Source organism: Drosophila albomicans, chromosome 2L, assembly GCF_009650485.2.
Source record: "Drosophila albomicans strain 15112-1751.03 chromosome 2L, ASM965048v2, whole genome shotgun sequence".
Lineage (NCBI taxonomy): Eukaryota > Metazoa > Arthropoda > Insecta > Diptera > Drosophilidae > Drosophila > Drosophila albomicans.
Window position 1 is genome coordinate 20,827,636 of NC_047628.2, and position 24,605 is coordinate 20,852,240.

Consider the following 24,605-nt stretch of genomic DNA (forward strand, 5'->3'; position numbering starts at 1 on the left):
CTTTTCAAGGCTGCGCTTTAAATATATCCTGTTAAATTTTTAACTGTCAAGTTTGTGTTGCTCCTCGCTTGACCTTAGTTTGCCTCAAAGTCTGACCGCTCACATGTGTGAAAAATGCACTGGGACGATTTGTGACTACACTTGACTGCCAAAGGGGCGTGGCTTTGGGAAGGGAAATGCCAAGGTTCTCTCTCACTCTCTCACCTGGGTTTGGCTTCTCACATTTCAGTTGTTGCTTTATTTTTTGTTTTTGTCTGCCGTGTGAATTGTGGCAAAAATTCCACTTTAATTACATGTCCATGTCCAAGCTGAAGTCGATGTCCATGTCATGTGTGTGCACGGCCATTAAACTCGCCGCGTATATTCCTCTCTTTTTTTTTGTCTTATTTTTTTGTGCTCCTGCCATTCTCGAGTTGAGCCTAGCCTAGCAACGCCCTCGAGTAACTCAAGTTGATTCGATGTCTTCTCGTTAAAGTTTGTTTATGGCTCCAAAGCGAGCGCCTCCCTCACTCCACCTCCCCCCCTTGACTGCCCCATGGCAACAGTTAGTTGTTGTCATGAGCAATTGTTGTCTGTATGTTTTGTGTTGCAGCCGCATCAATTATAAATTTAACGTTGCGCCTTCATTTGCAATGGACACGCAACAAGAGCACCCTCTTCCCCCTCCACCTTTTCTCAGACAAGAAATCTACATAAATCGCAGAGGGGCGTAACGAGGGGAGCATAACGATTGGGGCGTGTCAATCGCCTTGCAAAGCTTGCAAAGTCTCGAAAGTCTGCCCAAAAAAGATGAACTACCTGCTTGAGTGTTCGCTGTCTATCTATCAATAAACAGTGCGAGGGGAGGGGCAAGGAAGGCCTTTAGGTGCGCCACATAATACAATTTCCATTACCAGGTTACCAAGTGGAAGAGTGGAGGGTAAGAGGGGGCCTTGTGTGGAGTACTGCACCCATTTGACGGCGCTTGAATTATGATTGATTTCCCTGGAAATTGGGCGTCGCTGTCAACGGCCAGACAGACAAGACAGAGAGAGAGAGAGAGAGATACTGCCACGCCTCTGTCTACGCCTACTTGAAGCACAGACAACAGAGAAGAGGACAACTCACATGATAGCTCGGCTCCTGCTGTGGCATAAATAGGGAATCGAGACTGCAATTGTTTTTGCTCCCAACTCCTTTTAGTCCTGTTTAGTCCCTCCAACTCCTCCCTCCAGCTTCTAATTCAACTAAGGACCCCAACTCCAGGTTTAACTGGTTGTCATTAGCAATCGCCGTTTGGGCGTTTCTATTAGTTTGGCTAGCTAACCTGTAACAGGATACGTCAAAGGTCCTGCTTCAGCTCCGCTTTGTTTGCGGCTCGTTTTTGTATTTTTCTCTTTCGGAGGAAGAAAGGAAGGAAGGAAACATGCCACGACAATTTTTGCTTTGCTTTTTCTACGTTTCGTTCACCCATTTTTATTTCGGTTGGTTCAATGAACTCTTCAGTCTTTGCTCTTCAGCATTTAATATGATTTTTCAATTTAGTTAATGACTTTGCTTTGAAACTGGATTGGGTTTGATTTGTTCTATTTCGAAAACAAAACACCAAGTGAATGAGACTGCAAAATATGCAAGCGAGGCAAGAGTTTGAGAAACAATAAAAATAAATGAAAAAATTAAAAAGTAAATAAAGTGCAGCTAATTAAACATTAATTGTAATTAGAGTCAAGCAAACGTTAAACATATATTTTGGTAACGAAAAGTTAAGCTACATAAATTGCATATATTGTATTGTAAAATTAAAGCAGAAATAAACAAAATATATATATAAATAAATGTAAAACAATAGCCAAGCCAAGGCAATAACAATTTCAGTCCAAAAACTGTGCAAATTAAATAGAGATTATAGTATAGAAATATCCCTGCAGTTGTGTTGAAAACAAAAAATCTATAAAAATGTCGTCAATTTGGGTAAAATTTGATTGTTGAGCTGTTCCAACCAAAGAACGTCAGACTGCAGGGGTAAATACATAAATATATATATTTTTAGTATAAGCAGGCTAAAATTAGATTTGTAGTTGAAAGCAGAATTTGACTATTCATTTTTTGGTATATTACATGTGCTTTGATATTTTTGTCTGGTATTTTTAAGTAGAACGAATGAAATAAAAGCAAAACATAAAAAGTTTAGCCCACAAAACTGTGTCATAAAAACAATTATTGGCCACCAGGTGACGACACAATAAGTTCAGTTTGTGTCATGAAACTTGATTCTCGTGTGGCCTTTTTCCCCTTTCATTCTTTTTTTCAGTTGCATTTTAAATATTTAGTAAGCCAACTCAGTTGTTGTTGTTGTTGGTAGTTGACTCACGTTCACGTTCATATGTGTTGACACGACCATTGAAGGCAGAAAAAGAGAGTGACCCAACCCAGTAAAACTCAACTCAACTAAACTCGACCCGTTGTGGTCATCATGGTCAACATTAAGGGGCGTCATCATGTCGGTTGTCATTTGCGTTTAACTCAACTCAGTTTAGCTCATCGTCTCATCGTATATTCCTATGTGACTGTTTGGCCCTTGTGTGTTTGCACAAGGATTGTGGCCTCGATTAACGACTAAAACAGCAGCCAGCTTTTGATTGAACTTTATGCGCACTGTGGCAACTTTATAGCAGATAACAGAGTAGTGCTCAGTGCTCAGTGGTCAGTGTTGTTGCAATAGTAAACAAGGCGTGGCAAGTCAAACACCAAAGTTCAACGTAGCAGATAAAACATTGTTAAAGGTTTGGGTCTGAAAGATGGTATCTGAGCATCGAAATAGGTAGCGAAATCTGAAAGTGATCCAGGCAGCTCTAAAATGTAATTAACACACTCTTTAAAAGCATAACAAAAGTCCAACATTGCTTTGATTGACAATCTGGTATATTTCAATGTAGAAATATACCAAATATAGCATTCGGTACTATAGTTAATATTTAGTAAATTAATTTAGTAAACTTTTAGAATAGTTTAGACATGTTTAGCTTTGCTTTAAAAGAAGCTAGATCTATCTCTATAGTCTTAGATAATCTAACAATTTGATTTGCTGAAGCATAATACAAATTGAACGGCAGAAAATCGTTTATTATGCACAATTTTGTATTCCATATTAAATACCAAATATAGCTTTCAGTATTAAGTATTTTTGGGTTTTGCTTTTATTGAAAAGAGGTAACATCTATCTCACAATAGAGTACACTCCACTCTAGCTTTCTTACTTGTTTCTTGCTGTAATACAAGACAAATTTTATATCAGAAATTTGTTTAAGGTGATTCTTTTGCAGCAGGATCTGAAAGCTTAGAAGAAAGCTGGGATTGTAATAAGGGCAACTGATAAATAGAATTAACCAATCGGCTTTAAAATTACTTCTGCATTTAAAATGGTTTAAGTAATTTATTAAATAAATTAGATTACTACAACATTCTGTAACAATCTTACTATTTTGTTTGCTGAAATAGAAGAGAAATTCAAAGGCAAAAAATAGTTCATTGTTTATACTTTTTGTTAATTAAATTACTGCTCAAGCCATTGATGCTTTAGATTGGAATGTTGAGCAACTAAAAATAGTAAATAATCGAACATTAAATTAATTGCATTTCCCACATTAGTAAAAAGACAATTCTTCTCGACAATCGCTTGTCACAAAAATTGATTGCCTCCTTATTCAAAAGTACTATCTCTGTACATCTGATTAACGAGTTAGTTCAATCATGCAATCAGCAAGGACATTTCGTCAGTCAGTGAGTCATTGCGATTGTCCAGCTCAAGGCTTATAATTTCGATTAGTAATAATATATCATGGAAACTAATAAATAGCCAATCGATAAGTCGTTTGTCTCGCATATTTCGGAAACATTGAAGCAACATTAACGTCAGCTCTAATTCGATTTGAAATATTCATAAATATTGTTGCGTATACGCAGCGAATGCCGAATGAAAACAGCCGAAGCATACACAAGTAAATATCGATAAGGGAGGACGGGTGGAAGAGACGTCATCTGGAGGGAAACTTAACTCGCACTCGCATATGTATTATTTATGCAAATACATTGCGTAAATTAACAAAGTAAATTGTTGTTTGGCATTTTATATTTCCTGTTTGCCTTTCGTCGTTCGTCGTTTGGCATTTGAAGCGACGCGACGTCATGTGTTTGTCCCGGCCAAACAAATCACACAAATGTGACAGCACACACACACACATGCACTCGGACACACGCACACACACACACACATGTACACATTTGGAGCCTTAAGCCGAACACTCGGCAATAAAACGTCGGGGATTTATGGGTACGTGTCATTTGGCTTGTTTGTCCCTCGTTCCTTGTTCCTTCCCCCTAAGTATGCAACATTATATCAGCTACAGTACATATGTATTTGTATATTTTACACACACCTTTCGATTCACACACACACACACGTATCGAACACTCACACACATTTGCTGCTGCAAGGCAGCAAAATAACAAATAAACAAATCCAACAACTAAACTTCGTTTGCTCCTCACCTCCGTTTTTTTTTTTCCTTTTCTTTTTCTTGTCGTGCTCGCAACTCGCATTCATTCAGCATTCGCTTCAACAGGCTAACAAAGTAAACGACGCCTTTTGGCTAGGCAACGATTTCCACTTAAAGATACAGCACGATATAAGAAGTACATTAGCTTGCTGCCAAAGGAAGTCGCAAGCAGCGTCATAAATTCTTTATCTTTTCTTTAAAGGAAGTTCTTTAGCATGCTAATGGAACTCAATAAATTGACTAAATTTAGTCACTGTATACAGTAGATAAAACTTACAAGTATTAGAAATTAAATCAGATATAATGAAAAATTTAGTATATATTTATGAAATACCAAACCAATAAAAATATACTAAATTCTAGCTCAGAATTTAATATGTATATGAATGAGAGTTTAGCATTAATCAGGTTAAATTCTACTTATATTAAAGAATAAGGTATATATTCATGTTCTCAAAAAATTCATGAGTTTAGAAAAAAGGAAACAAATTTAATTAGGTAAGAATCAACCAGCCTGAAGATAATAAAACAAACTACCTAATACTTGAAGAATATTCAATACTTCATATATAAAAATGAAATACAAACATTTAGGGAATACTTTATTTGAAAAATATTTAGATTTAATAGATTAAAATAAATAATTAAAAAACCTAAAACAAATGATTTGTAGGGCTAAAAAAAATAATGAATATAGTAAAGCAATGAATATAGTAAATATATCTTAAATGTAGAAAGATAGATATTGTAGTATGTATAGCAAATACTTTTAAATGAAACTGCTAAACTAATATTGAATTTTGTGTTTAGTTACGTACAATTAACCTTTAATTGGCTCCTTTTCAGTTTTATAGAGTATTTCTCAGTCAGCTTCACTGCACATTACTTTTGGATTTCTTAAGCTGTCAACTCAAGAAGTGCAGCAATAAAATGCGCATTAAGAAGCTGCAACTTGAACACCTCGCAGCACTTGGCTCTCTCTTTCACTTCTCACTTGGCTCGAGCCTTTTTAGCACTGATTTATCCTTCATATCCCAAACTCTCCGCAATTCTCTATCCCTTGCTATGCCTCTGTGGGTGTTGCATGAAGTCAATCAGTGGATTTCACGTTCAATTTGCTTGTTGGCCGAATCTGGCGTCGTTCTCGTTGACGTTGACGTTGTCTGGGGCCTCATACGAGAAAGTACAAATATAATTAAGTGCCAGCCAGCCAGACACACTCACACACACTCGCAAACACTTAACTCACACACACACACACACACACAGCTTTGGTCACATGTGAGTGGTTGGAGATTGATGCTGGCCATGGCAGTTGCTTCATTATCGCCTCTCTTCTTCTTCTCCGTCTTCGTCCTCGGCTCAGTCTCAAGGCTCAAGTTTGCGCAATGCTTCATTTTATTTCCATTTTAATACCCGGCAGCAGAAAATTATGCAAGGGTATAATGAGCAGCGAGTGTTGCCTTCAGAATTACGTGTATTTCAGTAATATTTTATCTGTCTGGCTGTCTGTCCGTCACTTTGAACGCTTAAATCTCAGAGACTATAAAAGCTACATACACCAAAATTTGTCACAATACGCTAGGTATATCTTACGTAGTAAAGCATGTTTTACATTTTGCCACGCCCATTAACGCCCACAAAAAATCTATAATGTTGAATTGGAATAAATACAGCTAACGGGTATTTCTCAGTCGAATCCTCTCCTCTTTAGCTAACTCGATTTTTTTGTTATATATTTGTTTACTTGTGTTTTTTTTTTTCTGTGCTGATGATTTCGGCCTGCTAACTTTGAGCTGACAGCGCGGCTCGACCAACAAGCATCATTAGTCCTAATGAGCTGTGTAATAAAATTTCATCAGAAGTGTGCAAACAAAGTTGGGAACCACGCTTGAAGGGGAAGCAGTCGCGGCTGCTTCTGCAGATTCCCGAAAAGTCTTGGCGCCCAAAATAATTAATAAACCAATTTTAATTGCCCGCACTGAAGGTGGAAAGAGATAAAGAGAGAGAGAGAGTGAGGCTGAAGCAACTGTCACTTCAATCAATACACGTTGATTACGTGTTCACTCCCCCGACAAAAAATGCAGTTAGGCTGCTGTCTGCATTGCAAGAGTTGCCACGCCCCATAAAAAAATGACAAAAATAAGAAGAAAAGTCGCCAAATTGTCCCCCAGTTTTGCAAGTTCTTGTTGTCATTCGCCATTGTCCTTGAGCCCTGAGCACAATGCGGCCTTTTATTATGGTTTATTGCGTCAGCGGCGCTTGCAGGAATTACTTCTTCTTGCCACTCCCCACTTGCCACTTGCTTGCTTGCCACTTGGCAGTGCGCCCTGACTTTGACCTCGTTGCATAACACACACACATCGCACATCGCACAACACATAACATATAGAGACATATACATATAACAAAAGGCAAACGCGACCACGCCCAGCAAAATGCAGTGCACAAAATGCTTTAGCCCCTTTTTTGCTTCTTCTTCAACTTAACCTCATTAACTAAAGTTTCAAATTCCTTTCAGCGCATTCTAAGGCAGATTTTAGATAGTATACACTTGCCCCAAGGTGGCTTCAGCGTTGCATAAAGAACTCCTAGTTGCAACAAGAGAAGTTGCCTCTTAAAGGGAAACCCTTTGTAAAGTAGCTTAAAGGCAAAGTAAGTTGAATGCAATGAATGAGCATCTCAGATTACCAAGTTTCTATTTAATTATTTATTCCACTTCTTTGGGAGAAGAAAACTTTCTCATATTTCTATTTAATAATCATCATTCCAAATTATTACCTTTTTTATTTTTTTTTTTTATCGAAAGACTGTTCTTTGTTCTTTATTTTAAATATAACTATTTACAAGGATAATAAATCATTACTCTAAAGGAAATAAAAAGAAAAAGTCATTTATGACCAAATAAAAATTAATTTTTAAGAGAAAGGAAAGAAAATATTTATCGTCCAATTAAAATTTGATTGGGTTGAATGCAATAAAAGAGCATCTCAGATTACCAAGTTTCTATTTAATTATTTATTCCACTTCTTTAGGAATAGTCTGTAAAAAACTTTCAAGAATATTTCTATTTAATAATCATCATTCCAAATTATTACCTTTAATATTTTTTTTTTTGGATTTTATCGAAAAACTGTTCTTTATTTTAAATATAACTACATACTTGCTAGGATATTAAATCATTAATCTAAAGGAAATAAAAAGAAAAAGTCATTTATGACCAAATAAAAATTAATTTGTAAGAGAAAGGAAATAAAATATTTATCGTCCAACTAAAATTTAATAAGAAAGAAAACTGACAGATAGAAAATAAATTGAATGCAATTAAAGAGATTACTTAATTTCCAAGTTTATTTATCCCAATTTTTAAGGTCATAGTCTAATAAACATACTTTTTAAGTAATTGAATATAGGAATTAAATTCATCTTTAAATTATAGCTTTAATCAATGCGTTTACTTGCAAGCTGAATAACGACACTAAAAGTGCCTCAAAACGTTGCAATAAAACTGCCCCCTAAAGGTTCTCAGAATAAAGCAATTATTGTGTAATATAATGCTATGGTCAAGCTATTATCTCAATCAATAGTTGTGCAAAGCTGCAAAGATACGACGCAAATTGATAATCCTTTTGGAAAATGTTCAATTAGTGAATGTCCTTCGCTTCGCTTTGCATTCGTTGTTGCATTCGCATTCAGTGAACACAGCTTGTTTGCAACACGCGGCACAACAATAAAGCTCTGATTGGGTTGCAGACGACAAACAAGAGCAACAAAAATGTGGAAATTAAATGGAAATGAAAATGAAAATGGAATTTTCATAAGTATAAGTATCTTGTTGTGGTCGAATGGAGCAAGTTAAACTACTTTGGGGTAGAGCGCTCTCTTTTTTAATAGGTTAATCGCAATTTCCACCTTCGTGTAAGTGCAATACAATGAATTAATGGACATTTCTGGTTGCTGGTTGTTGGTTGCTGTTTGTGGTAGCACGCAAAGAGCTTTTTCTTTCGTTTTTCGCATTTTTCTGTTTTCTGTTTTTTTTTTTTGTGTTTTTTCTGGTGCCCTGTTTTTCCATTAACATTTGGTTGACTGGCCAAGCACGCCAACGCCTGGGGAATTGCAACGCGGCACTTGAAATGTCATTGCGTTTGCAGGCTGTAAAACAAGTAAAAGTTTTTACTACTATATATGTATATTTTTTGCATTTTGTTATTGCTTTTGTTGGTTACATTTCATTATTTGACTTCAGCCTTCAGCCTTCGGCCCACAGCGCGTATGCGTAATGCCTGACTTTATATACGTATTGTTTGTGTGCTTGCAAGCGTATGAGCGTATGTGTATGTGTGTTGGACTGAAATGAGGTCATATTTTGGCGCCGGCATCGCCATCTTTGGAATGTCTGACAGATCCACGCAGAAAAACAGATACGTATAAGCATAAAGCCAGAACCGACAATAAAACAGCAGCAGCTGAAGCAGCTGCGAGTCACAAATTGCGGGTAATTGTGGATAGCAATGTAGTGCGGAGGGAGGAGGAAAGAGGGAAGGGGAATCTTGGCTTAAGGATTGTAACAACGTCTCATTGGGAGCTCTCTTCTACCCTCGACGGTCCCATAAGTAAACCGCAAAAACATGTCAAAGTTGAAATGCCAAGCAGCCAGTGACTCTCGACTCTCGACTCACGACTTTCCATGACTCTGACTCTGCTTCTGCGTCTGTCTCTGCCTCCACGATTACGATTCCAACTCTGTGTCTTGGGCTTGGGCTTCGGCGTCGGCTGTGGCAAGTGCTCATGGTTGTGGCTTGAAAGGATTTAACGCCTCGTTGAATGCAATCCAGTTAATTCACATTTTCTGCGCATTGGCAATTCCTTTATATTTCTACTTATATTTCATTTTATTGAGCTTCAAAGTTTCTGCTAGTGTTTGGGCTTTAACATGCGGGGCGTGGCCGCAACAAACACATTTTGCTGACCGGGCAATACTTTCGCCTGCAGCAAATAGATATCAATACCCTCTGGGTTTAAAGTCGACGAGTATATAAAGTAAATGAAATTACAATTTTCACTTATTATTAATTGAATTTATACTTTTGATTTAATATTTCTTACCTAAACACCTTTTTTTTTAGCAAAAGAAATAACTATAAAAAAACTATAAATATACCATCTCAATTTTACTTTTAAAATTAAATTCAATTAATAGTTTTTTTACGTTAAAATATATTTAAAATATATTAAAAATACTATTTTGTATTAATATTTTAATTCACAATATTCACTATTTTACCATACATTTAAATTAATATCAGTTAGTCCAATTTAATTTCTAAATTATATTTTAAAAAATTAAAGTAATACAATTTATTAGTTTGTTTAATTTAAGAAAATTTGTATTTATTCATAAAAGAACTAAAGTTTTCTCACATCTGATAATTCTTGCAAAGCTTAATGAGTTTAGTTCATTCATTCGATCATAACTAGTTCTAAATATTAGTTCCTCTTCAAATTGCAGTTTAGTTCATTCATCCGATCATAACCAGTTCCGCGTAACTAGTTCATTCATTCGCTCATAACAAGTTCCACATTTAGTTCCTCCTCAAATTCCAGTTTAGTTTCTTCATTCGCTCATAACTGGTTCCACGTAATTCGCTCATAACTAGTTCCACATTTAGTTCCTCCTCAAATTGCAGTTTAGTTCATCCATTCGCTCATAACTAGTTCCACATTTAGTTCCTCCTCAAAGTGCAGTTTAGTTCCACTCAACTCCAGTGCATTTTGCAAGGGAACCGATTTGTCGGGTTTTCTTGCCAGCCCTGGTTTGTTGATTGTTCCCTTTGCGTTTTTCAATTTTTCCTTTTGCATTTTTTATGTGGCGACCAGCAGAGAGTGCTGGAAGGTGACCATTAAATAAACAGCATTGGACCGCTGCGATTAGCCAGTGAAACCATTTTGAAAATTGGAAAATGGACGCGTGCCGCAGCAATGGCAAAATGAAAATTGCTTGCAGCGTGGTCAAGCGCATGGCCAGGGAGGGGCAGAGAGGCAGAGGCCAGAGTTTGCAACTGCAACAACGCATGCAACAACGTGCTGCAAGGGAATTTGAAGTGTATTATCCATTGCAGCATGCTTGACTGCCCGACTGTGTAGTCCATTTGTTATCTATAGCTTTGGCGAGTGAAAGCCACACCAAAAGCGAAGAGCAAGCAAAATGTGGCAAACCTTGGCACGCTCTTGGCTCTTGGCTCTTGGCTGCTTGTACACTTGATATTGATTCGGCTTAATTAGTGCGGAAATTATTAATTATCTGTTTTTGCTGTTTCTGCCAGACATGCGAAACGAACAACGAAAACATTGCTTAAATCAGTTTTGTAGCCACAATTGCAAACAACTTCCTTTTTTGTTTTTTATACCCGCTACCCATAGGGTAGAAGGGTATTATAACTTTGTGCCGACAGGAAATGTATGTAACAGGTAGAAGGAGGCATCTCCGACCCTATAAAGTATATATATTCTTGATCAGCGTCAACAGCCGAGACGATCTAGCCATGTCCGTCTGTCCGTCTGTTTGTCTGTCCGCCTGACCGTATGAACACCTAGATCTCAGAGACTATAAGAGATAGAGCTCTAATTTTTTTTCGACAGCATTTGTTATGTTTGCACGCAGATCAAGTTTGTTTCAAATTTTTGCCACACCCACTTCCGCCCCTGCAAATCAAAAAAATCGAATAACAAGCGTAAAGCTATAGTTGCGAATTTTGGTATATACTATAATTATTATAGTAGTTATGATTCCTGAAAATTTGGTTGCGATCAGATAAAAATTGTCGAAGTTATTAAAGAAATATGGGCAAAAACGCCAACTTACTAGGGCTCTTAGTTGCTTTGGCTGACAATCTGGTATATTGTGCCGTCTATGGTATATTTTGAATGCGGTACTATATCGATATACCACATATGCTATTTGGTATATTTTTAGTATTTTTGCAGTATATTTGGTATATTTTGAGAAATATACCGCAAAATATATTGCTTTTATTCAAAATGGGTAGCGGGTATCTCACAGTCGAGTACACTCGACTGTAGCTTTCTTACTTGTTTTTTTTTTGTGCTTTGAGGAGGAGGAGGGTGAAGTTCAGAAAAGTTACTGCCATGATTTGGAGACATTATCTGCGGTCTTTCAATTACTCGAGAGTACTTTTGGCCACTTTGTGGTAAGTAGTTTTATACGCTACACTCTCAAGTGGATGTTGTACTTTTCAGATGCACAAAACGTTGAATTTATTAAAGAGAAAAGTAATTATTTTCATACATTTGCATGTTAGAAATAATCTACGGACATTCTGTTGAGAATAATTAATTTTGGAGTAAATTTAAAAGTCATTCTACGAAGTGCACATTAAATATTAATGTACTATGATGTTTACTTTATCAAAAAAATAAAAAAAAAAGGTAGAATGTAGTAGGAAAGTAAGTAATTGCTCCAATTATTATTTCCCAAAAAAAGCAATAACTGCGAATTATAAATAATTTTAACGAAATGATATTCCTGCAAATAAAATCTCATTTTACATAAAGTAAGTAAGTAAATTAAAGTAAAACTTTTCAATAAAATTTCTTGCTTCAAAATTCTGCTGTGTTTAAATATTGATGGTTACTTGAACTGCATTTTAATGCATGGAGAAGTCATTCATTAATAAATATACGCATATTAAATTCAATTTAGATCAAAGTTGACACACAAAATTTCGTCTATAAATATTTGATTTTAATTAAAGCTTGCTATGCGGTAGATAAATTACTCTCATGACTTTTACACTTTGAGGCAATTGACAAATAAACATAAACAAGAAATTGCCGAAATTTGCTACTGCAATTTGATTAAAACGCTTTGCTGCTCTAATTACTAATAAAAGGCGACAAGCAAATCTGCATATTTGAGAAACTGCAATTAAATGAAAGCTTTAAACACATTTGCTGAAATTTAAATAAAGCATTTTCTGTTTGGTGCCGAAAGAGCATTTGTATTAAATGCAGACTCGAAAAAGGGAATTTCTGCTGCTTTTACAACATTGTTTTACTTGCTGCCTCTGGTTGCAGTTGCTTGTTCGCTTTCTCGCTCCGACAACTGGCTTCTTTTTGCACAATTTGCAAAAGTTTTTAATTGCAAAATGCCCATTTCTCTGCGGCAGTAAAGTTGCCTTGTCTGGCCAGAGAGAGAAAGAGAGAGAGAGAGTTGTGTAGTTGTGTGCCTCCTCGGAAAGTTGCTTGTAATTTGGCCATAATTATGACACAGGCAACATCTGTCATGGCTGCGCCACGCCCCCTCCATGCTATTGTAATACGCCTTCATTTGATTCTTATGCAATTTACGTTCGCACAAAACTTTTCACTACATTTTCTTAACTTTAATTACTGGCAGACATTGGCAACCCAAATAAATACAAATAAAAATAAAATAAGAAAACTTTTGCACATCAGCAAAAGCAGCAAGAAGAAGATGAAGAAGAGGAACACGACTTCTTGCAATTACAACAATTGCACAAGAGAAAAGGGTGGAACGCCATTGATAAAAATTGCATGCCATTTCCGGTCAGTAAACTTTCAATGTAAAAAGTTTTCGTTTGTTTGTTTGTGTGCACGTCGCACGGCAAATCAGATTTACAATCGAGCCAAGTTATGCAAGTTCTTGTTGCACAGGTAAAACTTCTCCTTCTCCCTCTCTCTCTCTCACACACTCTTTCACTATTCCCATTTTTCATAAGTATTTTAAGCCGCTTTAACGAACTTTGCGCAGATTGAAAATCATATTGAAAATGCAATTAAGCTGCGTAACTTCCCAAGTAACTCAATTAGTCGAGTCATTGTTATAGCTGCCGCACTGTTGCAATTGGACTTTAAGCGCTTTTTTTACGCTGCTTTGCACGGAAAGCGAAACCCATCGCGTGGAAAGTGAAATGCAGTCATGTACTGTAAAGGCCTGTAATCCACACACTTACTCACACAACTTGTATATGTGTGCGTGTGTGTTTGCAGGCCGCCATAGATGCGTGTAATTGGAGCATGCTGAAAGTGAAACGCCCACAACTCACACACAACTCATTCTATATGCCTACTCGCATATAAATTTGTTTAGCTTTGAGCTGCCGCACGACTGCGCCCAGTTTTTTCTTCTTTTTTTTTGGTAAATGTGTCGCTAATTAGCTTACCACAGCAGGTGGTCCCTGCTGGTCAAGCTTAAACAAAAATGGCCCACAATTTGAAGCAACAATTTTTTGCATTAATCAAAATGGCGATGTGGACAGCAAACCGTTGCGAAGCAGTTGACAAAAAAGGATCGATGGCGATAATCGATTGTTACTGCTTGCGATAAAAATATCCAAAAAGAGTTGTAAATTACAAATGTGCTTACAAGTGGCAGATAATATATGTATTATTAATTTTTTAACTTTTATTAAAAAGCTAATTTGTCAAATATAACGACAAAAACACCACAAAGCAGTTGCAAAACTGTGAACAAGTAATGATCGTTGCCGATTGTCGATTACTACAACTGCTTCCGATAAAAGTTGAATATGTGGCAACGCTGGACTGATTATCTCAAATTTGTATACAGCTGTGAAATGAATTGCTATTAATTTTGTCTTTGCAGCAGCTACATGAAATGGTGAACGAACATCGCGAAGCTAACAACAAACTAGCTGGCTATGAGTTCTATCATCGCGTGCTCGGCTCACCGCGCTACATTGTCGCACCGATGGTGGATCAAAGTGAGCTGGCGTGGCGCATGCTCTGTCGCCGTTATGGTGCTCAGCTTTGCTACTCACCGATGTTTCATGCGAATCTGTTCGCAAACGACCTTAAGTACCGAAAGGATGCTCTGCAGACCTGCACCGAGGACAGGCCATTGATAATACAGTTCTGTGGTAATGATCCACAGCAGATATTGGAGGCAGCGCTGGCGGCACAGGATTACTGCGATGCAGTGGATATTAATCTGGGCTGTCCGCAAGCGATTGCCAAGCGTGGACATTACGGCTCCTTCTTGCAGGATGAGTGGGAGTTGCTGACACAGATTGGTAAGTCTTTCGCATTCCCAACCCAATGAATTTGGTATTAATCCCTGCCTGCATTTTAGTGCGCACGCTGCACGAGAAGCTATCGGTGCCGGTGACCTGCAAAATACGTCGATTCGAGGATCGCGAAAAGACAATTAACTATGCTAAAATGCTCGAGTCTGCAGGCTGTCAACTGCTGACGGTGCACGGCAGGACGCGGGAACAGAAGGGTCCCCTAACGGGCATTGCAGACTGGAGCTACATTAAGGATGTGCGGCAGCATGTCAAGATACCCATGTTTGCCAATGGTAACATTTTGGGGCTGGACGATGTGCATCGTTGTTTGGAAGAGACGGGTGTCGATGGCGTCATGACAGCCGAAGGGAATCTGCACAATCCCGCACTGTTCAAAGGCATCGCACCTCCTGTTTGGCAAATGGCCACCGAATACTTGGAATTTGTGCATCTGTATCCCTGTCCCACATCCTATATACGCGGCCACCTCTTCAAACTCTTTCATCATATGTAAGTTCGACAATTTATAAAGTAAATTGAGTTATTTTAAAGGATTGCTTTGTTGACAGCATGAATGTGAAACAAAATTCGGAATTGCGGGAGCAACTAGCGACGGCCAATCAGCTGGAACAATTCCAAAGTGTGGTGGCCAAAATCAGGGACAAATATGAACCGTATCAGTCGGGCAAAGTTACTTACGAACCGGAAGAAATGGAAATCAACATGAGCGCTGACGGCTCTGAGGAGGTGAGTTTTAATTATAAAATAAGAGCTATTTGCAGACTCTTAATGACGTGTTTCTTGTCTTTCAGCTGCCTGCGTTGCCTCCTTGGCTCTGCCAGCCGTATATACGCGCTTCGCCGGAATCGCATCGCCAGAAAATCGCCGAGAAGGAACGTGATGCCAGTGATCCGAATCGCGCTAAGCGACAGTATTTCGATAATGCCGGCAACGAAATCTCGCGAAAACGCATGAAGAAGCTGCGAAGACGCCAGCGGCGCCCGAACAAAACGGAGGCACAAATTCAGCTACGACATGAAAGACATTTGGAGTACTGCACACAATGCGCCAATCCGTTGGGTTCCAAATGCGAGTTTCGATTGTGTCGCATCTGCTGTCGCGATAAATGCTATGCTGAGGATTCCGATTGTCCAGGACATGGCATATTGATAAAGTCACGTCGTGCAAAGGCCAAGAAATTTGAGGAGCATTCCAAGCAACAAAATAATAATGGGACACCGACGGAGGAAACTTCGCTAAGCATTGAGAATGTAGCTTTAGGTGGAAATATTTCTTGATATTTTCATTTTGTACATTTGCGAAAATTTGTATCATCTACAAATATGGGAAAGTACTTTTTCTGTTGTTCCTATGCTCTTCTGTGCAAATAAACAAAAATCTTATTACAAAACTTTGAATTTAGCGCCAAAATTGAATTAACAGCGCTCTTTTAAGCAGAGTCATAACATTAACAGCTGATGCGCATAACAGCAATCATTGCTGAGCAACTGAACTGGTTTAAATGAGCAAATAGAACGTAGATGGCGGCAACTCTGTAAGCAGATATCAATGCGAACATTATCGTGTTATCGATATTTTTTGTGTTTGTTGATAGCAGTCGTCGATATTATCCCAGCACTAGTCTAGCAAGCAATAAACAAAATAGACCAATTTCGTCAATTATTTAGCAATATCACTGTTACAAGGCTTAAAAACCAATCTCAATGGCACAACGGCAGCTGAGTTCTGCCAAGTGACACAAAGATGCAGCCGTAATTGCTGTCAAGCAAACCACGCATCAAGAAGCATTGAACGTGCTGTCAGTGCGAAGAAATCTGTACTTGCCTTTGTTTTTGGCAGTCGAGTTTGTGAATTATTACCCATATGGATGAGAATAAGACTTTTAGATGCGACGTGGATGGATGCGGCAAAGCGTTCTGGTTCAAAGCCGCATTACAACGCCATCGGAAAACGCACATCGTTGAGCCACCCGATACCCCAGTTGTGACTTGGGGTTGCAGTGATTGTCCTAAATTCTTTTGCAATGTGGAATCGTTGCGACGACATTTCAAGTATAAACAGTAATCTTACAAGAGGCTTGCAAGTGGTAATTCATTTTTTATTCTATTGCAGAACAACACACGGCAATGTTGTCCTCTATCCTTGCGATTTCGAGGGATGCAATCAAATGTTTCAGCGCAAGGACAATCTAGTTCGACACGCAAGGTCGCACAAGGATGGCAAGAACTGTTGTGACATTTGCGGCAGATCCTTCGCTCGCAAGGATGCCCTAACAAGGCATAAGAAGTTAGTGTTGACATCAGATTGTTGTTAATCAGTGTATAAAAATAATTTTCTTTTCATTTATATAGAGTTCATACTAAAAAGAAAAATGTTAAAATCGAAAGAAACTGAAAGTTGTGGCACAACTGGATCTCCTGTTTCCGCTATTGAAATTAATGCAACTATTGCCATGCAACTATGGTCACTATGAATTTTTAATGCGTTTATGGACCAGCGCATTTAAGGGCTTTCACCACATGATGACAAGACCTTCGCGCAGTCAAGTACGTGAGAAATTATTACATCAAGAGTGTTTTAATATGTAAATTGTATAAAAACTAGAAAAAAAGAATCAATTAAGAATAAATTATTCGATTAGTACAATATAAACACAACGTGCAATTCAAAAGCTGCCGCTTACTACTTGTAAGTGTGACCAGTCTTCATATGGAATACTCAAAGTCGGATGGTATATTTTCGATTTGAACATGCGGTCTCATTGTCGCGCACGTTTTGTTGCCGCTTTGCAAGATAATAATAATAACAATAATGGAGGAAACCCAAGCTTTTTACGACTTTTGCATACCGCACAATAAAGATGACAAGATTATGCGAGCTACGTTAGCGGAATTAGTTGACCTTGGCTACAAGACAATAGCCATCGATCAAACCTTCGATCACAGTAAAAAGGAGGCGGCAAAACGTGGAACCGAAATATTTCCTGAACCGCAAAGCATTCAACATTTGCGAAAGGAATTCGACAGCAAATTAAAGATACTGCAACGGATAACGATCGTGTACTTGGATGTTAATGTCGCGCACGCAATGGTAATAATGTTGTTCTCAGTTGAAATTTAGTTAAATAACTATACTTCAATCTATAGAGCGTCTCGATGAATCTGCGCAAGTTTAATTTGATTGCTGGACAACCAAAGACAGATGCTGCCTTGACAGTGAGTTATTATGATAAATCATGTGGAACACCATTCAAATGTCTTCTTGCAGCATTGTTGCACCTCGTTTAATGGCGACATTATCACATTCGATTCGTTGGCCGGCTCTCGTTTGTTAGTCAATCGCAAAGCCTATCAAATTGCCATCAGACGTGGGATATTTTTCGAGCTCAAGTATTCGCCAGCCATCACAGACTCAAACTATCGAAAGGACATGATTAAGGTGGCTCAAAACTATTGCACCAAAGGAAAGTCGAAGAACATTATCTTCAGCAGCGGCGCAGCCAACGAATTCCAAGTCAGAAGTCCTTGCGATGTTGCCAATCTGTAAGTTGTGCTATCCCATCACTTTCCTTAATTTATATTGAGAACTCCATTGTAGTGCCTTTATTTTTGGTCTCTCGGAGGATCAAGGCAAGAATGCCGTCAATCGCTTTTGTCGTCAGCTTTTTTTACGAGCCGAATCGCGCCGTTTGGGCAAAACAATCATGTTTGTCAAAGGCAACGGACCAATTGTATTTTCGGATAGCTCTTCGGATGACAACGAAAGTGCTGCAGAGGATGATGAAATGGATAGCATGGAAACTGGGGATGCCGAAATTGAAGACTTGCAAAACGAAGAAGAAAGTGAAAACAGTCAAGATAGAGATAGAAAAAGAATAAAACTGGCGTAGCCAAGTCAAAATGCATTATTTTTTAAAGTCCTAACATTTGGTGTGGGATTACATATTTATTTTATTTAATGACGGTTTGGCTATAATCGGCGATATATGTTTGCAAATTCATTCGTTATTTAAAAAATTGTTTATTTCGAACATCTGTTTAGCAGTGTGACCGCAGCTATATTTTTAAAATGTACGACAAACTACCACCAGACTTAACTTTAATTAGTATATTGGTACATTTGTCCAACGCTCATTAAAAAATCAAAGTTGTTTTTCTGAAAATACAGAATTCGATAAAAAATATTTTTTCTTAAGTTTTAAGTGTGTTTCTCCCATTTCTTTGCAAAAATGTAGAATGTTTCGATGACTTAAGAAAATCAAGTAGTTGCGGTCACGCTGTTCTTCCGTTCATTTGCTAGATTGTTCGTCGGCGAAACCAGTTCTTCTTGCTCAGCAGATGTAAACAAAGTGTTTGCTGTGAGTAATTAGCGTTTGTTAAGTATTACGTACCACTAGTAATCTTAAATGAAAATCTATTTCATGAACAACTAAATTATTAGCTGGATTGTTCTTGTAACAATTAGATCTATCGTTCTAGTTGCGTTGTATCCGATATGCGGTTCCGGGCGATAACTCATTCGATAGGATAATTTTCGATAAGTCCGTTCAACTGAACTTGTTCTGAACGAAGCGAACACAACTCTAAACAAAATGGAGGTCTTTGATGTGGTGCGTACATGTCTGACAAAGTGCTGCTAAATAATTTGCGTAAAACGGTGAAAATAAATAGAATTATTAAACAAAAGTTGGAACAAAATGCCAATGAAGTTGCCGGCAACAATTTGCGCTAAAAATCCAACAAAAATTGAGCGTATTTCAAGTGTTATATGATTTTCCAAAAAACAAAAAAAAAACCAGACACTTGAGCGAAGAAAAAAATGTGAAAGAAGTAGAGAGCGAGAGTACAAGACGACGACGGCGGCGACAACGCAAACGACGAGAAAAACGGCAAAAGAAATATGTATTTCGCGACGACCGCAGCAGCAGTAGCGGCGGCAGCAGCCAATGTTCAATTGTTTTTTCCGAATTATGGCCAAGTGCATATGTGTATATATAATATGTGAATGTACGTGTGTGTGTGTGTATTAATTAATTGGCGTAGCTAGACAAACTGTATGATATAAATCGAAAAGTAAAACGAGAATTGTGATTTGAAATGTAAAGTCGCCTCTTACACATACAGATTTTTCGTTACCTTTACGTATAATTAAAAATGGACCTCGCGCTGTCTGTACATTTATAATTTATGCATTTCATTTGCTATCTGTGCTCGTGTTAGTGTGTGTGATGCTCGATTTTCGCTTGATAATGATGTTTGATTGTAATCATGATTGTTGTTGCTGCCTCCCTCTGTCTTTTTTTCTTGTCTGCTTTATGGTTGTTTTCGCTGACTAAATAATTATTGTGAGGGTGGCGGCGCTTAAGTAGAGTTTTTTCGGCTTTTATATGATAATTTTCAATTGTGGTAAATTCCTCAATATAAATAAATAAAATAGCAGCAGAGATGCAGAAAATGTGTGTGTCTGTGTGTGTATGTGAGTGCAATACAATGTCTTATATTTGTTGTTGTATATTGTAATTATATTCGCCGAGGCGAGTTCGCCATTTATATTTTCTTTTTCTTTGTGTCCGCCTGTTTCTTTTCGACATTTGCCGTGTGATGTTGTTGTTATTGTTGGTATCCGCTTTGATTTTGCAATGCTTCAAAAAAGAAAAGCAACAATAAAAAGAAAAAACATTTTTCGCAGGCCAGCATACAATTTTTTTTGTGTATGTATTGGTTGCGCTTGTTGGCAGCGTTGCGTTGTGTGCAGCGTTGCCACACAATCGTACAAATTCGCATGCAGATGCACTGCACACACCTGTGCAAAGCTCTCCAAAAACAAAAATGTTCGTTCAGTTTGCAGCGCGCCCCCGCAGTGTGACCATTTGTTCCTATTGCTGGTGCTGCTGCTGCTCTTCTTCGCCTCTATTCATAATGAGTGCGTATGTGTCTTTGCATTAGTGAGTGTATACATCTTCACTGATTTACGCGTTTAACGGTATCCATTTAACACATGCATACTTTTACAAATATACATTTCAGTGTGTGTTTAGTGCGATGCTGCTGCTGTTCCGGCAATGACAGTGCACAATTGTTGTTGTAGTTGTAGCGGATCCATTGCCTAGGAAAAGCGCATACATTGTCTTTAGCTCAGAGCCATTTGATTTGTCTCGTCTCTGTCGCAGTCGATGTCGCTGCCTGTCATCTGTCTGCCTCCTTTGCACACATTCATACTCACACATGCATAGACAGCAGCCACACGTTTTTCTAGCCGGGGCACTCGCTGCTGTCTCTCTCTCTCTCTCTCTGTCTTCCGTCTCGAACTACGCGCAATTGATGAGAGCGTAAATTTCATGCTGCTCTCGGCGCCATCAACGACGACGACAGCAGCGGCAGGCAGAGCAGAGACAGCAAAAGCAGCAGCAGTCGCAGTCTCGTCGTCTGCGGCGGCTGTAACATTTTTTTTATTTCATGACTTCTTTTTAGTTGCTTCTCTGCCTCATTCCACTGAGTGGCTGCCTGCCACACGGTTGCTGCTTTTCCTTTTCCAATTACACTACACACACACTTTAAACGTTTTCACGTCTTGCAGTGTCTACACTTTTTTTTTTAGCAATATCTATCGATTTCTTTGTTTGGGGACAGCCCTGGTTTACCTTCCCCCTTCTTCCAATCAACTCTAGGCATATATCATGTTTAATTGTAATTATCGCGTGTGAGTGAATGTGTATGTGAGAGTATCTTGTTTGTGCGAGTGTGAGTGTTTGAGCTATTCGCTCAAGTCACAGAGGAGAAAGAGCAGAAAGAAGAAGAAACAGATGAAGCAATGGGCAGCAGCCTCAGTCGTCAGTCATTGCGCTTTTATAGTTTTTGAGTGTGTGTGTTTTTTTTTCAGTGATGCAGTGTGGCATTCATTTGCCGTTTTTGCTACTTCTGGCGTTTCTGTTGTTGTTGCTGCAATTGTGCTACAATTATTATTTCGCATGTGTTGCGCCGTCGTGTATCTACTCAAATTAGCATTGTTGTTCTTATTGTCGTCGTTGCCATTCGCACTCGCATTCGCCGCCGCCGTCCGTCATTGTTCGTCATCATTCACAATTCAAAGTTGTCGCCGCTGCTGCGCTGCATGCATAAAAACTATCGATAGGTTCTGGTTCGCTTCGTTCAGTCAATCGGCAAATAAATAAAATGAAAACACAAGAAGCGACTGCATAATCACTAAAAAAAAAAATGTCTAAAATCTGTGTGCGTGTATGTGAGTGTGACTGTGGTTGCGCGAGTGTGAATGTGAGTGTGCAATAAAAAATAAACACTTAAAAAGTCAAACGGATTAGCAGCCCCCACCAACAGTAATGCGAGAGAAAGAGAGGTGAGTTCGAACAGCACATTAATTGTAATATATAGATATAGTAAATAGTGTGTACACACTGGACACGTAGTTGTTAATTAAGTGCGGTGCGCGGCAATGAAACTGTTAAAATGTGAATACGAATGCTATGCACAGACGAATCGTGAAATTGCGAGAAATTTACAACAATGGCAAGGCAGAAAATGCTTTTTAGAAATAATTATGTATCTTTAACCAAAAGCAGATACACACACACAGCCAGGCAAAGCACGCCAGCAGTCACTCAGCCAGCAAATAAAAATGAACGAGCACACACACGTACACGTTCAAACGAATTGAGCGAAAAACGAACTCACACACATACAGACAAACCCGAAATAATTTCAATCAACTCTTTGCTTGCTTGTACGAAATAAGAAAAAATGAAATAAACGTCACACGCGCCCCCAAACAACGTGTCCCCCTCTCCCCCACCACCACCAAAAACAACATCAACATACGAAGTCTGTGTCTAAATGAAAGAGAGAGAGAGCGAGCGAGAGTGTAAGTGAGAGAGACCGGGCGGAGGCCGGCCAAGCATTTGAGTTTTGGGCTTTTGTCTGTGTCTTTGGGTGTTGTTATTGGAGCTGCGGCGGAAAATTAAAGTAATAAAACTACAACGCGCTTTACGTGACGTGCAAATGAGACCGACGACAACAGTACACAATCGCATACAAACACACAAAACTGAAGCAAACAATTCATCGAAGCGAACACACATACACACAGATAGACACACTCGCACTCACACTTACACTCATGCATGACCGGTCGTCGTCGTTCCGCGAGAGCCAAAAACAGCGCAAATGGGGAGAGCGCGAATGCGACGGATGAAAAGCAACAGCAACAGAGCAGCAATCAGTAAGGAGAGAGGGAGAAACGGGCAACAGTGGCGGCGATCCAAAGCCAAAGCATATCATCCATCCAGAAACCGAATCAAAACCGACCAAACAACAAGCAAAAACATATGAACGACGACGACCCCAACGCACAAACACACACACACCAAATCACACGCATATATACGCGCATACTACGACAGGCAAATGCTCGCACACAAACACACACACGCGCGCGTAAATACAGCCCATGCCCAACGCACACATACACTTGCAGAAACGATATGCGAATGCGAATAAAATAGCAACAACAAAAGCAAACAACATACCAATGGCAGCCGCAGCAGGGCAACAACTATGCGGCGAATTTGCACGAATCATGCGAATCTCCAATACACACGCACACACACTGAAAAGCAAATACGCGCATACACATGCATACTTAATACATGTTTTGTACTTGTCGCCGTTGCCCGTCTTCGTCGTCATCATCATCATTGTCGTTGCTGGCCGGCCATTCTCGCCTTCATCATCATCATCGTCATCGCCATCATGGCTCTGCCTGCTATACGCGCTTTGATGTTGTTGTTGTATCTACGCGACGCTTTGTTGATGTTGTCGCTCGTTACATTTTAACTGTGTCTGTATGTGTGTTTGTGTTTCTGTGTGGCGCAAGACACTTTCAGATTTCGCTTTTCCCCATGGAGATAAGTACATATACTTTGCTCCCCCTACTTCCAACTGTCTTTAACTACTCTAATACTAATAAGCAGCGTCCGTAGCAGAAGCAGTCGCAACAACGACAACTTGAAAAAGTTATCATCATGTCTATTTTGCCATGCTTTTCGCTCAGTTCATTCGCTTTTTTGTTTTGACTGCTCTTGTCAATTGGTCGTCTCTTTTCGACGCTCTTTCTATACGAAAAGTCGCCGACGTCGCAGTTGCCGTCGCCTGTCTGACGTTCAGATGCCGTCGACGTCGCTGTCGCCGTCGCCTCCAACATTGTCGGCCATCTGTCTAACATGACGCTGCTGGCGTCGCTGCCTTGCCTCAGTTACAGTCTCTGCCGCCAAAGGCCGGCACACACACTGTTGTTGTTGCTCTGCTGCTCCCACTCCCACTTCGACCGCTCTCTCTCGTCTCTGGCCGCCCCCTTTGTCATGCCATCTCTGCGGGCAGCACGTGATATACTCGCTTTTGCTTTTGTCATTTTGCTTTTGGTTGGCTCTTTAGCGCACGCTACGCTTTCGACCGCACGTTTTTGTTGTTTTACGTTCTTTTTCGTTTCTTTTATTTTTTTTTCACTTGTTGGGCTGTTTTTTCTTTTTCTTCTTTGTGCTGTCTTCTTTTTACTCGCTATTGCGCTGTGCACTCTCTCTTGCAGCCGGCGCTGAACTCGCTCTCCCGCTCTCGTTTGTTAGCGGCTCTCGTTCTCTCTATGAGGTCGTAAAACGCTCTCTCGTTATCTTTCGCTCTCAGCTAAGCAGCGGCTGTTTGCAAGTTTGTTTCACCTCTGCGATATGTCTGTGTGTGTGTGCGATTGTTGTTGTTGTTGTTATTGCACACACAATGGCACTATCCGGTTTAGGTCCAGGTGCAAATTTTATACAACAGTTTAACTCGATAATCGGGTCAGGCTATGGCTTGCTATTTGTTCTACACGTTTTTTTTTTCTTTAAATTTTTCGGCAATTCTAGCGGGAAACATGGCGTCAGTTTTTGTCACTGTTGTCACATGTTCTTGTTTTCTTCTTCCTTTGGGCAGTAATTGCA

General features: G+C 39.1%; 4 protein-coding genes across 16 annotated transcripts in view; all 4 read left to right on the forward strand.

The window, feature by feature from the left end:
* Positions 1 to 16,011, forward strand: part of LOC117563535 (tRNA-dihydrouridine(16/17) synthase [NAD(P)(+)]-like) — a 31,300-nt gene extending 15,289 nt beyond the window's left edge. Inside the window, exons 2-5 of one of the 2 annotated variants that reach the window (XM_052002901.1) lie at positions 14,182 to 14,608; positions 14,668 to 15,112; positions 15,172 to 15,349; positions 15,415 to 16,011. In XM_052002901.1, the coding sequence (XP_051858861.1) occupies positions 14,194 to 14,608; positions 14,668 to 15,112; positions 15,172 to 15,349; positions 15,415 to 15,900 (1,524 nt within the window). In that variant the 5' untranslated portion in view covers positions 14,182 to 14,193 and the 3' untranslated portion in view covers positions 15,901 to 16,011. The remainder of the gene's footprint in view (positions 1 to 14,181; positions 14,609 to 14,667; positions 15,113 to 15,171; positions 15,350 to 15,414) is intronic. The other variant, XM_034241914.2, reaches the window with a different exon arrangement.
* Positions 16,012 to 16,210: 199 nt separating this feature from the next.
* LOC127565248 (zinc finger protein 25-like) lies at positions 16,211 to 17,280 on the forward strand. The gene is made up of 3 exons (XM_052002905.1): positions 16,211 to 16,674; positions 16,736 to 16,909; positions 16,975 to 17,280. Exons 1-3 carry the CDS (start codon positions 16,487 to 16,489, stop codon positions 17,015 to 17,017), a joined length of 405 nt encoding a protein of 134 aa, XP_051858865.1. The 5' UTR covers positions 16,211 to 16,486; the 3' UTR covers positions 17,018 to 17,280.
* Positions 17,281 to 17,363: 83 nt separating this feature from the next.
* Positions 17,364 to 18,521, forward strand: LOC117563337 (ribonuclease P protein subunit p30). The gene is made up of 4 exons (XM_034241608.2): positions 17,364 to 17,713; positions 17,770 to 17,838; positions 17,891 to 18,165; positions 18,221 to 18,521. The coding sequence occupies exons 1-4, from the start codon at positions 17,435 to 17,437 to the stop codon at positions 18,510 to 18,512; spliced, it is 915 nt and encodes a 304-aa protein (XP_034097499.1). The 5' UTR covers positions 17,364 to 17,434; the 3' UTR covers positions 18,513 to 18,521.
* Positions 18,522 to 19,134: 613 nt separating this feature from the next.
* The window catches only part of LOC117563336 (serine-rich adhesin for platelets), a 45,535-nt gene continuing 40,064 nt past the window's right edge, over positions 19,135 to 24,605 (forward strand). For 7 of the 12 annotated variants that reach the window (XM_052002861.1, XM_052002867.1, XM_052002864.1 and 4 more), the window contains exon 1: positions 19,135 to 19,232. The gene's annotated coding sequence lies outside the window, so the exon portion shown is untranslated. The remainder of the gene's footprint in view (positions 19,233 to 24,605) is intronic. The other 5 variants (XM_052002868.1, XM_052002869.1, XM_052002870.1 and 2 more) reach the window with 1 other exon arrangement.